Source organism: Galeopterus variegatus, unplaced genomic scaffold, assembly GCF_000696425.1.
Source record: "Galeopterus variegatus unplaced genomic scaffold, G_variegatus-3.0.2 Scaffold2989, whole genome shotgun sequence".
NCBI lineage: Eukaryota > Metazoa > Chordata > Mammalia > Dermoptera > Cynocephalidae > Galeopterus > Galeopterus variegatus.
In genome coordinates, this window is record NW_007729100.1 from 250,934 (window position 1) to 269,162 (window position 18,229).

Consider the following 18,229-nt stretch of genomic DNA (forward strand, 5'->3'; position numbering starts at 1 on the left):
GTTGCCGGTCACGAAAAAAGACAAAAAGGAAAAAAAAAAAACACACACACACATAAAGACTATGTGACAAAGACCCATGTGGCCCTTTACAGAAAATTTTGCCAACCCCTTTTTACAAATTTGTGATATTCTCAATACATATTATTCCCTTTATTCTTGGGGGGGGGGAATATATATATATATATCATCACTCTGAAAAATTAGAGGTTATCAAAGCCCAACCAATTTAAAAACACACAGATTCTACACTGAAACTAATCAATGATAGAGCAAAGGATCAAGATTTTACATTTTTAGTAATTATTGTTTTCAGCCCTTCAAATAAACTTTTAGAACAGGTCCATCGGTTACTAATATCCTTATGAAACTCATATAAAGTAAAATATTAAATGAAGGGAAGTTATTCCACATATTCCCCTCACTCCCAGCTAAAGTACCATTTTTTTCATCTACTGAACTAGGAAAAAAACTTTTTAAAATAAAATGTACTATTTGGCAAAAGTGACTAACTGTAGATGGAATTCAAACATTTTTGTTGATACAATAAACAGGCACAATCCTTTTGGAAAGCAATTACAGTATTTACCTAGAGCCACAAAAATGTTCACAGCCTTTGCCACAGTAATGCCACTCATGGTATACGATACTAAGGAAATGCGGTTTATTTTTTTAAAAGTAGTAGTTACAACAGACATATACTTAACATGGTATTCTACAATGTCTTACAAAATAAAATTGCATAGGCATTTAATGCTGACCCACAATCTTACACCATTTATCTATCTTCAAAATACACCCTAAATCCAATCACCTACGACTACCACTACTACTGTCCCCCCTAGCCCGTGACAACTATTTTGTCTCAGGCAATCTGTTGCAGTTGCTTCCTTGCAGGTATCCCTGCTGTTACACTTACTATGATACGGTCTCCACATAGCAGCAAGTAATCATTTTTAAATGTAGGTTAGATCTGTCACGTGCTTGCTCCAAGTCCTCCAATAGCATCCCTTCAGTCTTAAAAATAAATCCAAAGGATTTCTCCTTCCCCAGCACCTCCTATGTTTCCTTCATGCATGTAGTATAATTTATAATTATGTATTTATTTGTGTAATTGTCTAAGTCTATATCCCCAACTAGGCTTTGAACTTGATGAAGGTAGAGCTCACACCAGTTTTGCTCACGACTACACAAGTCTATGCCTAACAGTTTTGAACACTGTAGGTACTGTCTGCTGAATAAATAAATGAATCCGTTCAATGTAAATATGTGCAGACACTAAAAAAAGGGGGGGAGAGAATTTTGATTACTATTATAACTATTAACAAACAATTTAACATATTTTTAATTGTACAAATTCTTCTCAAATATTCTATACTAAACATACTGCATATTTGAAATGAATCCACACAACGTAATAGTTTGCAAAGGAAGATTTTTAAATATCTCAACAATTTGTTTTTAAATGTTTCAATGTTTTCTTATAAAACAGTCTGATAGAAATAAGTACAAATTTAAGATGCTGTAAATTTGATTAAGAAATGAAGTTTTAAATTATTAAATTACAATATAAAGAGTAATTCAATAAATGTCTTTAATCAAGTTGTATATAACACTTCTATGTAAAAATACAATCAAGACAATACGTACAGAGATTTAAAAACAATTATGGGAGAGAAGAGAATAAGATTGGGGAGAAGAATGCAGGGTCTTCAACTGTATTATTTTATATCTTGAAAAAGAAAAAAGAGCTAAACCAAATGTGGCAAAATGTTAAGGTTGGTGCATGCATGATGTTCATTACTTTTCCATATAGCATTAAAAGTGTGCCCATTTCATCACTACTCACTAACAATGAATTTTATATTTTTATTTTAAAATTTCTGTTGGTTTGACAATCTAAAAATTCTTGGTTTTAACATCAATTTCTTTGAGGAGAAATAATGTTATATGGTTTTTTTTCATATCTTCATGTTTATTGCCATCATCTGTGTCCTCTGCCCACTTAGAATTTTCATCTTTTTTACACTGACTTGTATAAGTAAAACAAAATTTTCCATTACATGACTTCAAATGTTATTGTAATGTATAGAAACTTATCTATAGACTCATTATGAGGAATTTGAAAGCTTAAATCATTCAAGATAAGATAAACTTACTGACCAGAATATCAGTTTGTCATTTTTCTATTATAATTAATAGTAACCAATTATTCATATGATCATCTTTTAACATATTCAACTTAGTTTTCCCACTCAAGCAGTAACCCTGACATGGGAAGATAGATATAGTAAACAAAAAACCTTAAGAAACTAATAACTTTTACTAAAGGCAATCATATTACTATTAATAATTACAGCAGCCAACATTTACTGAGCCCTTTCTTGTATGTCAAATACTGTGATAAGCATATTACAAGTATTATCCCATTTAATCTCCACCTTCCCGCTGCTGATTGCATCAAATGCTCTTGTCAATATGAAGAAGACTGCCGAAAATGTCAGCTAACGTATTATTTGGGGATTTACTTTTGAAATTTGAAATTTTCTTAATGTATTAAGTATTACAAGTGCTTTTCATGTACTATAGGAAAAAATGAGAAATTTACTTTTACTCTGTTAATGCTGAGGTACTTTATGTTACTCGTCTAAAACATTACTTGAATCTGTTATAGAATGTGTCCCACACTATTGTTTATAAGCCACTGAAGTTTGTTGTAGACAGCTAGTTTTCAAAGTCATCTAGACACATGTGCAGTAACCTTGTAATAGGTGAGAGACAAGGAATTTGGGGTATGCAAACAAAGGTTTATGAGTGCATTCCCACCTACCCACCTCATTCCCCCTTGTATCACAGGAATACCTATTCAAAATCTAGGTATCACATACTGTGCCAGTTACATAGTTTCTGACCTCAAGGAACTAGGTCTAATGGAAGAGATTAATGTAAATAATTAAAATAAACTGAAATAAATGTAACACTACATATGTAGGACGTTCCCCCTTGTATCACAGGAATACCTATTCAAAATCTAGGTATCACATACTGTGCCAGTTACCTAGTTTCTGACCTCAAGGAACTAGGTCTAATGGAAGAGATTAATGTAAATAATTAAAATAAACTGAAATAAATGTAACACGACATATGTAGGACAAAGTACAATGGTGGCACATAGGTGAGATAAACTTTTCTTGCATGAATAAAGAAAGACAGGGAAGGGGAGGACCCTTCCAGTCAGGAAAGAGCAAAGAAAATGCACAAAGAACATGAAACAGCATGTCAAGTACATGGAACCAAGGAGTTCCATGTAACTTTAGCTTAAAAGGATTACAGATAGGTAGCAAGAAGTGAAACCAGACAATCAAGCAGAGGCCAGTTTATGGAAGGTCTTCCTGCCATATCACAGAGTTTTCATTCCATACTAAACCACCGAATGGTTTTTAAGTAGTAAGGGAGGATCAGATTTACCACATTCACTGTTATTATTATGACAAATTATGGAAAGGGCCAAGATTTTTTTAGCCCTCCCAGCCCTCTCATGACAGCTGCTCAGCAGCACAAGTAGCAGTTCACAGCACCACCTCCGCAGAGGCTTAAAGGCTCAGCAACATGGGGGCCCCTCCTCTGAACTTCTAGTTCTAATAACCTCCAAATCTTCCCTGCATTCTCTGAATCCTAGAGGTACGGGCTACTTCTTGATGTTACTGTGTTACCTCAGTGTTTGCTTTTTGCTTTTCAGTTTTCCAATGCCTAGTTAACTAATTCTCCATATTAAGTTCTCCATGTTGAAATACCTAGTGTGGTTTCTGTTTTCTGACTCCTATAAATGTTAAAACCTAGTGGAAAGAAAGGGAGGAAGAGAGGGAGGGAGGGAAGGAAATGGAGACTGGGAGACAGATGAGTTAGGAAATTATTACAAGAAATGGTACTAATAACTAAGGCAGCAATAGCAGTAAAAATGGAGATTAAATAGATTTGAGAAATACTTAATGGGCAAAACTGGCAGAACTACCCTCATAAATTGCTGGTAGGAAGGTAAATGGTACAGCTACTGTGGAAAACAACTTGGCAGTTTCTCAAAATCTAATCAAAGAGCTACCATATGACCCATCAATTCTATCTTGTATACCCAAGAGAAATTAAAAATATATGTTCACACAAAAACTTATACGTGAATGTTTATAACAGCATTATTCAAAATAGCCAAAAAGGGGAAATCCAAATGCCCATCAACTGTGAGTAGATAAACAAAATATGGTATATCCATACAACAGTATTATTCAGCCATAAAAAGGAATAAAGTACTGATCAACATGGATGAACCCTCAAAACATTATCCTACCTGAAAATAGGTCAGACACAAAAGGCCACGTATTGTATGACTCCATTTATGAGAGAATCAGAACAAGCAAATCCAGAGACAGAAAGTAGATTAGTGGTCGCCAGGGGCTGGCAGGGAAAGGGTTTGGGTAGTGACTGCTAGTATGGGGCTTCTTTTGGGGGCAATAAAAATGTTCTGAAATTACCAGTGATGGTTGAAGAGCCTTGTGAGTATACTAAAAACCACTGAAATATACACTTTAAAAGGGTGAATTTTGTGCTATGTGAATTTTATCTCAATTTTTAAAAATGGCAGAGCTTATTTACTGGGGATGGAAACAGAAGGGAAAGGTGGAAAAAAAGATGAGTTCAATTTTAGACATGTTACATCTCCTATGCTCATGGGCTGTCCTGGATGATATGACACTGTAGGCAGCTTGATAAGCAGGTCTGGTGCTCAGGACAGAAGCCTAGGCTAGAAATAGACCTGAGTCTTCATCTATGGGCAGCCACAGAACTCCACTTACTTGTGGTGTGGGCTTGGGCAAACTACTTAATCTTTCATTTCCTCCAAGTCATTGTTCCTTCAGCTGTAAAAGTGTGTAAATAATCACATACAGGACTATGTATATAGGTTAGGATTAAAGAACATAAAAATCCTTTTATAAAATATAGAGTGCTATAAAAAGTTAATTCTATTACTTTATATAAAAGGGTACTTCAAAAAGTTCAGGGAAAAATAGAATTAAAAGATAATACATATCTTTTCACGAACTTTTTGAAGTACCCTCATAAAACTGTAGAGGGTGGCCCACTGGCTACTAGGAACTGTGCAGAAACAGTATCTTGTCCTTATGAAATCACTGGACACCTGAAGTTGGAATAATTTTTGCAAAACTGGTCACTGAATTTTAAAATAAATACCATGTAGATAGATAAGTTTCAGGGAAGGAGAGCTAAAAGTGAGGGTTATGAAGGATTTCTATCTTGATTAGGGAGCAAAGGTGTTCTCATGACAGCATTTTCTGTTAAAAATTAAGATATTAATTAAAAGTAAGGATAAAGAAAATGTCTTTACCAAATGCTAGATACTTGAAATTATGAGAACATTAAATACTAACTTAGGACTAGAGAGAATATATTTGCTACTCCCAAGAGATGAAACTAGTTCAAAAATCTGAATAAACTTGGGCCGGCCCAGTGGCGCACTAGAGAGTGCGCCGCTTGGGAGCACAGCGGCGCTCCCGCTGAGGGTTCGGATCCCATGTGGAGACCGGTTCCCGCTCACTGGCTGAGCGCGGTGCGGGCGCAACACCGAGGGTTGCGATCCTGTTGCTGGTCCCCGGTACGGGCGCGACACCGAGGGTTGCGATCCCGTCAGTAAAAAAGACAAAAAGGGGAAAAAAAAAAAAAATCTGAATAAACTTAAGAAAAATTTGCATAACAGATTTTGAAAATAAGGATGTTATAACCATACATCTGTAACTTGTTGAAGTCACATCGCATTCTCCCACAAATTATTGCTTGTTGTCAAGTAAGAATGTGAGGCTGAAATGATCATAGATCCAATCTTAATAATTATACATGCCAATATACTTTTCACGTTTTATATTATATACCTCTCAGTTATCCTTTACTTGGCCTTGATATCAATTTCCTTAATCCAACAGTACATATGCATTATCCAACTTACTGAAGCTTTAAAAAGAGAAAAGTATGAAATAATCTAATGGTATCTAATACTATGGTATCCTTTACTCTCTCCAAAATGAATAATTACTTCTCTCCCACCCCAACAGTACACAAGGGTACTTCAAAAATTTCATGGAGGGCTGGCTAGTTAATTGGTTAGAGCATGGTGTTGATAACACCATGGTCAAGGGTTCGGATCCCCATACAGGCCACCTGCCCCCAAAATGTTTTTAAATGTTAAAGAAAAAAATTCATGGAAAGATTCATATTACCTTTTATCTATTTTCCCACGAACTTTTTGAAGTACCTTCATATGTGTATTTTAAAAGCTGAAACACCACAGAGAATGAGAGTATCATTAAGTTTCTCTTTAGATAAATGGAATTATAATTAACACAATGTGCTATGACCCAGCTTCACTTCCATAATGGATATTTTTCAATATCAGTATATATAAATCTACCTAATCAACAACTTCCTTTTTGACAACGGTATAATTTGTATGGATATGACACAATTTACTTCACCCATTCTCTATTGATAGACATGTAGATTTTTCCATTTTTTAAAAATCATAAACAGCACTGCAATAAACATTTCTGTATCTTAAAACATTTATCCAATTAAATTGTTGGGATAAATTCCAAGAAGTGGGAAGTACCTGGTCAAAGGACATGCAGTTTAAGTTTTGATACATATTTCCAAATTGATGTCCAGAAAGTTTGTAAGAGTTTATACTTCCACTGCAGCATAAAGAATGCACATTTCTCCATATCCTTCCCAGCGGTTATCATTCTAATCTTAGCCAATGTCAAAGTATAAAATATTATTTGTTATTTGAACTAGAATTGTATTAGTGTAATGAAGTGTCTTTTTATATGTTTATGTCATTTGTTTTATTTCTCTTTTGGCAGATAGGCTGGCTATTTATATCTCTAGCTTTTTTTTTTTTTTTCTATTTGGATGTTTGCTTTTTTCTAACTCATATGAGATAGCTCCCTGGTATATGAACCAGAGTTGTCCCAGATTTTCACTTGTCTTGTATCTTTGTTAAAGATATCTTAATTTTTATGTAGCCAAATAGCTCGGTCTTTGCCTAAATGTTTTCCTTAATGATTTAAGGATAATCTGAAAATGAGAAAGGATTTCCACTTTTCTCAAGAGAGAAAAATATTTAATCCTAATTCCACAAATAAGGAAACTAACGTATCATTAAATTCATTCATTCAATCTGTCTTATTTAGATAATACTGCAAGAACCAGACTTAAGATTGACATGGGGCTGGCTGGTTAGCTTACTTGGTTTAAAGTGTGATGCTGATAACACCAAGGTCCAGGGTACAATCCCTGTACTGGCCAGCTGTCCCCTGCAGCCCCCTTCCAAATTAATATTATCATTTTTATTTCACATCTGTGTACAATTTAACATTAAAATTTATACAATGTAGAACCAGGGTTCTCACTGTGGGAGAAAGAAGATATTGAGGAAGGTGAGGAAGAATGGTAAACTTATGATTTTTTTAATAACATGTATTTCCTGGCTGTGTGTTGAAGAAAAGGGTATAGAAGCAGTATCACCCCTGTAGCAATAAACACACCTAACATCCAGATTGATTTCTAAATACCATCCCACACTAAAAGGAACTAGGGCTCCTTGGACAAATACTTGAGTCCAGGATAGGGACGGGGAAAGAACAAAGTGAACCTGGAACACATTATGCCAGAAAATAACAAAGAGCTCAAAACTAAGAGGAACCTGTCAAAAGCCAGCTTGAAAGGGAGTCCACTGGCCATTTCAAAAATAAGTGTGAGAACGAAAATCAATAATTACGGTAACAGACAACAGCACATTGAATTTTAAACCTGTCAAAAGCCAGCTTGAAAGGGAGTCCACTGGCCATTTCAAAAATAAGTGTGAGAACCAAAATCAATAATTACGGTAACAGACAACAGCACATTGAATTTTAAAAAAAGCCTATGAGTCTATAGTGATACAAATAAACTAAATAAATAAATAAGGAAAGGAAAGAGAAAAGAAAGTCCTTATTCACAGCAGATGCCAATTAATGTAGAAGTAATGACAAGATTACCATTTTGTAACCAGTACGGTAGTAATTTATTTAGGGAAGAATTATTAGTAGATGCTAAATCCTAATGGGTACAAATATGTTGGAGAAAAAGGTATTTATAGTCTCAAAGGATCTCCCCACAGAGTTCTTATTAATTACAAAGGAATTAAAGATAATTTTACATAAAGAAATCTGATAGACATTACCTTAACCAAAAAATCGATGTTATCAATAATGGGACAAACCAACATCATATGGCTCCTGATGTGATGCAATGAGGACATAACATCACTTATGTAGCATTCCTGCTGAAACTGTTTAACCTGGATCTGATTATGAGGAAACAATCAGACAAACATAAACTATAATACATTCTACAAAACTACTGGCCGAATTCTTTGAAAAGTGCCACTCTAATAAAAGATGAAGAAAAGCTGAAAAACTGTTCTATATTAAAAGCGACTATGAGACATGACAACTAATTTTTAATCCTGGATCAGGAAAAAAATAATTGTCAAAAGGACATTCTTGGAAGAACTGACAAAATTTGAGTATGGACCATATATTAAACTATTATACCGAAGTTGAATTTCCTAAATTTCATCATTGTGTTATAATTATACAAGGAAAAATTCTTGTTGTTAGAAATGGGTCAGCAAACTTTTTCTAAAAAGGGCCAGACAGTAAATGTTTTAGCTTTTGGTCTCTGTTGCAACTATTCAACTCTGCCATTGTAGTGTGAAAGCAGCCACAGACAATAAGTGAGCACACGAGCATGGCTGCGCTACAATAAAACTTTACAAAAATCAGCCAGCAGGCAGGATTTGGCCAGCAAACTGATCACAGTCTGCAGACCCCTGTCTTAGAGCACAGACATTTAGAGCATAACATGTGCAACTTATTCTCAAATAGTTCCACAAAAATAAAAAATATGTATTCATGTATATGTGTATGTATACTATACGAACATACACACACATAATAGATCTAGAGAAAAGTCCATACAGCAAAATGTTAACTAGTGAATCTAGTTTAAGGGTAACAGGTATTCATTGTATTATTTTTTACTACTTTTCCATAGGTTTGAAATTTTTCAAAATAAAAAGTTGAAAACATTATCTAAGTCATTATGTCCTTCCTTAATCCTCTCAAATATCTGTTTTTTTACCACTCATGTCTACTAATTTTGTTATATTAAGATCACAATAGGGCTGGCCCTTGGCTCACTTGGGAGAGTGTGGTGCTGATAACACCAAGGCCAATGGTTCGGACCTCTATATAGGGATGGCTGGTTGCTCACTTGGAGAGCATGGTGCTGACAACACCAAGCTACGGGTTAAGATCCCCTTACCTATCATCTTTAATAAAATAACTTCTATAGGGCCGGCCCGGTGGCGCACTGCGCTAGTGCGCGGCTTGGGAAGCGCGGCGGTGCTCCCGCCGAGGGTTCGGATCCCACATACAGACCGGTTCCCGCTCGCTGGCTGAGCAAGGCGCGGGGGCAACACCGAGGGTTGCGATCCCATTGCCGGTCCCGGTCCGGTACGGGGGCAACACTGAGGGTTGCGATCCGTTGCCGGACACGGAAAAAGACAAAAAAAATAAATAAATAACTTCTATAAACACAGGCACTATGAGACAACAAAGGTAAGAGGTGCAAAACATTCAGAGCTCTCCTAAAGTATAAAGCCTCTATATACTAAGTCATATAAATTCAGGATCAGTGACAAGAAACACTGCTCTTCAAAATAAATCTAAGATTAAGAGACTAATAAGCTCCATGTAGGCAGGGATCTGATCCACTTTGCTCCTTGATGTATCACCAGTCCCTAGGAAGACTGCATGGTACAAAAGCGTGCACTGAATAACATTTTTGGAATTAAGGAATTAGTTGCATTGTTAAAACCAGAATCTTAGGAGATGCCAAACCATAAAAATGTTTTTTTTCTTTCAGCTATTTCCATTATCGACTTCCACTTATGTTTTTAAGCGTTTGTATTTATAAAAATCCAAAGCAGAATAAAACATGTCCAATAAACTTTAACATTCACGTCTAAATAAATACTTATTAAGTAAATACTTATTCCTAAATTAACCTAAATACAGAGCTCGAATTTTGTGGTAGTTTATTCTAAAAATCAGGTGCTCCACAACTTCTCTAGTCCTATAAAAATCTACAAAATGTGAACTCTCATAATTTGCCATTTTTGAATGGGCCCTTCCTAACACACCTGTAACACACCACCAAGCTCTGAATCCTGTAAAGTAGCTCCTGAGTACCTGCAAAGAAATTCAAAGAGCCACACTGCTGCTTTTTAGCTCCTAAGACAAAGTAAATTCAATCAGTGTCAAAAATGGAACCACCCCATTTTCTACTACATTGCCGTATTTCCTTTCTTAGTTAAATATATTTATCTTTTTGTTTATTAGTTAGGCCTAACTAGTCTACACAGTAACTTTACATTAATACTAGCAGAGAGTAAAATTGATATTTTAAATTTTTTAAAAAATCAATTAAATAAAATAAAACTTTTAAATGAAATTAATATACTGTATTTATAAAGTGATTATACAGCAAAAATATCCAAGCTTACAATTTCACTGTTATTTATTATAAAAGCAAATAAGTTGGCCAGTAGAGGGCACTCACAAAAGGGGGGAAGAGCTGGCCACAGCCTTGAAGAGAAATGCATTTACAAATTGCTATGTGTACCTTACTTGAAAAACAGAATGTTTTAATAGACCATTGGAGTGAGCTAACGTAACATAATATTAATTTACAAAAGGTAAAGTTTAAATCTATGTTATGTTTGAAAATGTAACATAAACCTTATATCAGCGGCTTGAATTTGACCATTTAAGAAATGTTTAAAGCTATATGTAACACATACAAGGGTTTCAACCCCAGTACTATTGACATTTTGGGTGAGAACATTCTTTGTTGTGGAGACTGTCCTATGCACTGTAGGATGTTTAACAGCATGCTTGGCTTCTACCCTATAGATGCCTGGAGCAGCCCTCCCTCCCCAGGTTGTGACAACCAAAAATGTCTTCAGATGTTGCCAAATGTCCCCTCAGGGGCAAAAGTCACCTATCCACCTCTCACTGATAACTACTGTTACATATATATAAAACAGCTTACAACATTACATGAGACTTTACTTCTTCCACTCTCCAATACTGGTTGACTATAATTTTTCTCTCTATAATCTAAATACCTTATTCTGCAAGTTAAATGAATTCTATAATTAACATGGAAAAATAAAAGAAATAGAGAAACTGACAAATCATGGTAACTAAATATTCCATAGCTCAGAGCACTAAAGATAGAACAAATCAATCCAATTATGAATCCACTTTTTCTTACTGAGTAGAAAACTGTTTCATCAAAAAAGGGCATAATACTTGGGACTGAATTATAAGTGTCACATTAACAAAAGCATGCAGATGTCAAAGAATTAGAGCCTGGGAAAAAATACTTCTTGCTACATTGATTTTCACTAGCATATTATATCTAGTAGATAATCGATATATATTTGCTAATGATCAACTGATCATTCTGATCTCTGTCTATGACTACCTATTTTTTTAAAGACAAGATTTTTCTTCTTCTACCAAATCTTACCTTGAAAAAAACACTTCAGGGAATATGTTTTGATAACAAGTGATCTCTAAACTATAAAAGTGTGTATTTCTGACCAAGTATTGTGGCTGAGGCTTGTTTTGAGTTTTTAATAATCTTGTCCCACTAACGAGGTATTTCATTATCTCTTTGGAACTCTTTGGTGGACTTCATAAAAAATAAAAATAAAATTCTTCTGAACAAAAGTAAAGGTAATAATCATGTACATAACCTCAAGTATAAACATGTTCCATCTACATGTCATACCTGTCTATTCTATATCATATCTCTGCCATTAAGTTGCCATTAGATAGCAGGCTAAGTTCAAATCGGAATTAGTCTCCATTGTTAAATATTTTCTTAGCTCAAAACACAGCTAATTTTTCACTTTTAAGAAATTATATATGGGTACACTGGAAATTCCACTTAATTTGGTCTCAGAAAATTAAAATTCAAATCCCACTGCTTACCACCTAAATATTCCTAGGTGAGTTAGAACCTCTTAGAGACTTTTTTATCTATAAAATGAAAGAAATAATGACTACCCTCCTTATGAAGCTCATAGTGTTAAATCTTTAAAAATTCTAAATCACTAAAAAATGATAATACTTGATTTAAATTTCTTTCAATTCATTTCCTTTTTTAAAAAAATGTAGGAAAACTGATGAGAATTCCAAATGTACAGTCTATGTCCTCTTTAATTTTCTCTTTGACCCACATTATTCACCACTCAAAACCTAACAGCAACAGTGAAATCTCCTATCCTCTTTTTTAACTTTTTACAATAACACGGAGTCAGCATTTTTATTCAATCAACTATTTACTAAATTAAACTACTAAATTCTCTTGCCTTTCTTCTAGTTGAACGACACCAAGATCTTTACGTGTTAGTTCCCTCAGAGACTCACCGTAATGTGGGAGATAAGAGATAATCACATATACCTTTTCCTGGGTGGCTAAACTACATGGGGGAAAGTCAGTTTCAAAGTTCACAGATAATCAACACTTCCCAGAGTCAAGTATTCTGGTTTGGCAGAAACCATAACCAGAATTATGGGTTTAAGTTTATAAACTTTTCTAACTCCCCCAAATAAAGGATTAACTATTAGCTTTATTTCTTTAAGATTTATATTGCATTTTAACAATTTTGAACAAAAGGTTTCCTAACCTATTTTATCACATTGATGCATTCATGACCTCATTCTATGTGCATTTATATAGCATTCATGATCTCTGATGGGAAACAGAGCATAATGGAATTTCTTCGATTTTCAGGGAAGATGGAGAGAAGTTCTGCTAAAATCACCTTCCAAAATTCCAGGAAAACGTCTATGCTCAACCTGAATTCTATTAAAGTTTCCTTTCACATCTGATTTACATAGTAGAGTAAGCCAAGAAACCCCAGATTTGGAATACAGATTGAAATGGGTGAACTATTCAATCCTCCTCAAAGAAAAAAGGAAAACTATAGTTCAGCATTGAATTGACTTGTCAGAAGAAAATATGTAGACACTATTACATAGGTGGTCCCCTTCACTTAGACTGTTCCCCTTTACTAAGGCAAATACTTACATTTGGAAGCCAAATAAAAGTTGCTTACATGTTTAAATCAAATGTTTGCAAATAAGCATTACTTCTCCATTTTTTAATAGTACCAAAAATATTTGACATTTCCTTACAGTTATCTAATCAATCCTCAAAATTTTAAACTGCACAAACAACTTCCCAAGGCCACCAATGCCCTCAGAATCCACCTGAGTGCAAAGTATTTCTTCAAGACATTACACAGCACAGGACCTTGATAGGGCACTTTGACCCATTCTAGATTCCACAGCTTGGGACTTGGAGAAAGTTCTGGGAAATTTTTCAAACTAATTAAAAAAAAATTAACACATTAGATCTAAAACAAAAACTAATGGATTAGGAATGCTTAACCTGGGGTAAAGCAGCCTAAGAAATAATCTGACAACAAGGCTATTTCAAAGACAAGGTGATACACTTATTTCCAATCTGAAGATTCAGATTACACATAGACTAAGCCAATAATTACATTCTGGAAAAGAGTTAAAAAGGACAGTTATGGAATATCTCCTTCCTGCAGGTCTTTGGGATTAAATAAATCCTTATCTGCTTCGAATAACTGGAGTCTAGTGCTGTCAGAAAGCAGTAGGAAATACTACCTGACCTCTCAAGATTTCTTGCAGGCCTTTATTCTATCATTTTGCTGCGGGCCTTTACTCTTGTAAATTTTCATGAAAGTAAAAAAGTACGAAAACGATCCTCAAAAGCTTATTAATCAAATTGTAATAAAAAATAATCCTAACATTTCCTTGAGTAAATTAAAAAAGGACCACAAAGCAAAGGTAAGGTTTGGTAATGGAACCTTCATATATCACACTTTAGGCAAATAATGGGCTTTTTAAAATTCATCAGGTAGCTGTAGGTTCTCCACTACTTTAATGTTGAGGGGAAAATAAAAAACTACTACTAATTAAGTTAAAAAAAAAAATCAACCATCGAACAATCATATTTCACCAGTACGATTCAATCTAACTTCTACCTGTGATGTTGAAATACATAGAAACCCATAAAAAGCTACATTAAAAAGAATGACTTGTAGGTACAGATAAGATGCAAATTCCTATTTCCACCCTCTCACAAAATTCTGAAATACATTTCCAATCAAAATGCACATACACTGACACACAGTGAATGTCATGGACCTTGATATTCTCCTGAGAGAAATAAGGCTCCTTATTATCTTTGGCTATATATATCTTCAGTTAAAGCCTTAAAACCCAAGTACATTTCAGATAACTTAATAAAATAACTTTCAGTATAATCACCTTGTAGTAAGTACTCACAAAAATGACCAGAGAAACCTTTTTGGTACCATAGGATGGTCTATCAAAAAAAAAATATATATGTCGGGCTGGCCAGTTAGCTCAGTTGATGACAGTGTGGTGCTATTAACACCAAGGTTCAGGATTTGATCCCTGTACCGGCCAGTCACCAAAACAACAAAAAACAAAAACAAAAAAAGGACGGTCCTACACAAGTAATATGCATATATTAAAACAAGATTTACCTCTATCGTAGGATCATATTCATCCACAAAGTGATTCTGAATTAGCTGTATCGTCAAGGCACTCTTGCCTACGCCACCAGCTCCAACTACCACAAGTTTGTATTCAGTCATTTTCAGCAGGCCTTATAATAAAAATAATGAAAATGTGACTAAATTAGAATAAATGTCACATGAGGTTAATACTCTATCAAGTACGCTACCAATACCTTTTGATACAAACCCACCTTTATATGGAAAATTATTTCAAAATACCTCACAAAAACTGAATGACGAAAACTTCAGTTAACTACAGATGTATATTGTAATGAACTGTGCTTCATTTACAAACTTCCCCATCAACATTTAAGAAACACGCATATAGAGTACATAGACAGTTCTTTTGCCTTATATTGACGTGATTCTAACTAGACAGCCAGACTGCTGTTCTCTAGCAGCTAATAGTTCTCAAAGAAACATATCATGATTTCACTCAGTACAAGTGTCTAGCATAGTGCTCTATACACTGTAGACACACCCACAGAAAACTTGTTGAAAGCTGTCTCCACTCCTATGGTTGCTGTACTCCTAGCTGACTCTGGCCTCTAAGAGTTAGAAGGAGATAAGCTAAGAGTGTCTTTGTTGGAGCCAACAACTATAGAAAACCTTTTTAAAGCATCATCATACTACCATAGTTCTCCTGGATAGGTAGCAAGAATCAAATGGAGGTTGCAGGGACAAGCGTGAAATGAAGCTGGAGTATATGGTGGGGAGATAAAAATTTATAGACACTGAAGCAGATAAGTACAATATCTGATGACATTTTAATTTGAAAAATATCTGCTGGGGAAAATAAAGGTAAAAACTAGGAGACCTGATTGTAAATAAACACTAAAAACATGCAGCATCCTATTTATTGAAGACCAAAAGTTATCCAAGTAGGCACTCTCTCCCCACCAAGAAAAAGGCAATCTGGTTTTCCAAATGGTAACATACTAACTTCACCTTATTCCTGAGCCCCCTCACAAAGAGCACCACAGGCTAGAAAACTGTTATATCATGAATGCTATAGCACAGCCCCCTGTCCTACTCTGCTCCACCTATCCTTCCCTGCTGCTTATCTAGGGCCACGTGGACAGCCACTACAAATATGTATTTTATCTCACTTGCCCCATGTTTTATTCCAAATGTAGGCCATAGCAAATGGGGCAAATGAGGAGAAACACACCAAAATGTATCCTCTAGCTCCCTGGCCAACCCACCCCCAAAACAATCTGGATAGCCTAGAAGAACAGTTTTCAAAATGTTCTTCTTAGGTTCCTAACACTTTTTGTGGGTCCCAGAGGTCAAAACTGTTTTCATAATAATACTAAGATGTTCTTTACCCTTCTCATTCTCATTCTTTTACAAGTGTACAGTAGAGTCTTCCAGATGTATGATCACAATAGATTGAACGCAGATGCAGATATGAGAATCCACATATCTTCTATTAAGCCACATAATTAAAGAGATTTACTAAAGTATGAAACAATGCAACTCTTCTCGGTAATTTTTGGTTTTGTTTTGGAAAATAGTTATTTTTCATAAAAAATTTTATACATGTTACCAAGTAATGGGCTTATTATCTTTATTTTTAAATGAATTAATAATTTTCTAATATGATAAATATTTACAGACTCTACACAAATCAAAGGATTTTGAGATCCTCAATAATTTTTAAGAGTGCAAAGGGGTACTTAAGACCAAAAAGTGTGCTAGCCTAGGAGATACTGTGGACAGGTATTGGGTTAGAACTTAGTCATATATACATGTGTGAACTGAGAGACGTGCACCTTCTACTTGTTTATGCAGTGGTTGTTTCCAGAAGGAAAAATCCTTGAATCACATTTTTAAAACCAAGGAATATTTAAATCCACTAGAAGGAACTGGGTTCCAAAGGAGTCTTACTGAATGAAGATCATAGGCCAGACGGAGTCCCCTCACTCAAAGTTACAAAAACTAGCAAGGGGTGGAAATGGGACTACAAGAACCTAACAAGTTTGCTAAGAAAAGAAAAAAATATCACTTTTATCATAAAACTAAACTATCATCTACTATCTCTTAAAACCAAGTACGCTTGTGGATGACTATAGTCTGAAAGTAAAAAGTGCTGATATTAAACATATTTGATATCTGTAGTCTATCACATGTAGGAGGTCAGCATTTTGGACCCAAGTCACTTAAGAGTAACACCAGTCTCATATGGTTAATTCTGAGCTGATTACAAGCAGACTTTTTCCCTTTATAATTTATTTTTAAGTGATTTTCCATTACAAACATAACATGTATACTGTGTAACAACTAGAAAATACCTTTCTGTTTTTTAACCCCTTGTTTTGATGGATATCAAGATTTTAAAAGGTTAGCTTAGGACTTCAGCTATAACTTGCACATGCCTAAAAGGATTTATTTCAGGCAGTTAACTGGGAGACTGCTACAATTAACCCCTCTTGTCAGTCAGTTTAGATAACCTTGAGAGTGCTGTCTAGGAGTGCCCCACTTGTGACGGGGAACAAATTTGTACGGATGAGGGTAATACAGTAGAGATGGGGAAAAGAACAAGAACAGGCAAATTAAACTTCAAATACTGTTTTAGCTACGGCTGTCTACACTCAACTAGAAGGGAAAAGCCCTGTTTGTGCTCTGAGGGTTTTCTTCATATGTTTTAACTTGACAAAGCAAACAGACCTTCTGGGATTAACTTTTTCCTTTTCACCGTGGGTCACGGGCTTTACGGGTAGGGTGTTGGCCACCTGTTCTTCCACCACCATCTCTACCTCCACCTCCTCCTTTGTGGCCACAGCAATGTCACAGCCCATACACGGGGGAGGGGAGCAGTCAGGAACTCGGAGGCAGACGCATTTTTTTCCAACACAATAACCTCCAACAGTGGTCTCTGAGCACTTTCCTTATGCTCTCCCAGAACGTGACCCACACCTCCCCCCGCGCACCGAGAAGGACCACTATCCGTCCAGCCTGCGCTCGAGGGAGAAGTTTAGACCTTCGTCCTAGAGATGCTAGATGCTGCAGAGAAGGCAGTGCCGAGGCAGCCGAGTGCTGGGCAGGGGGGAAGAGGTGCGGGAGCGGAGAGAGCGAGAGGACGACGAGGGGGAGGGGAGCGCGGCGGGAGTAACCTCCACCGCACCGAGGGGCAGCCGGCGGCCGCGACTTTCTCCCCCGCCGCCTCCAGCCGCGGCTCTCGGGGAGGAGGAAGGAAGGGGTTCCCCGTCCAGGAAGCAGCACCAGCGGCGGCCGCCTCTAGCCTCACCCTCCTCAGCCCCGCACCGCCCATTCCTCACTCCCCGGGTCGCCGCGTCCCCGCGTCTCCCCTCGCAGACCCCCCACCCCGCCCGCCCGCTAGCTCGCTCGGGCCCTGCGCCCGCGTCCCCTCTCCGCCCCTCCCGAGACCCCTAATTCATTCACTCG

At 36.2% G+C, this 18,229-nt stretch overlaps 1 protein-coding gene across 2 annotated transcripts in view; it reads right to left on the reverse strand.

The window, feature by feature from the left end:
* KRAS (Kirsten rat sarcoma viral oncogene homolog) overlaps positions 1 to 14,906 on the reverse strand; it is a 40,732-nt gene extending 25,826 nt beyond the window's left edge. For both annotated transcript variants that reach the window (XR_551295.1, XM_008583649.1), the window contains exon 1: positions 14,789 to 14,906. Coding sequence is in view for 1 of the 2 variants with exons in the window: in XM_008583649.1 (XP_008581871.1) it covers positions 14,789 to 14,899 (111 nt within the window). In the remaining variant the exon portion in view is untranslated. The remainder of the gene's footprint in view (positions 1 to 14,788) is intronic.
* Between the last annotated feature and the right edge of the window lie 3,323 nt (positions 14,907 to 18,229).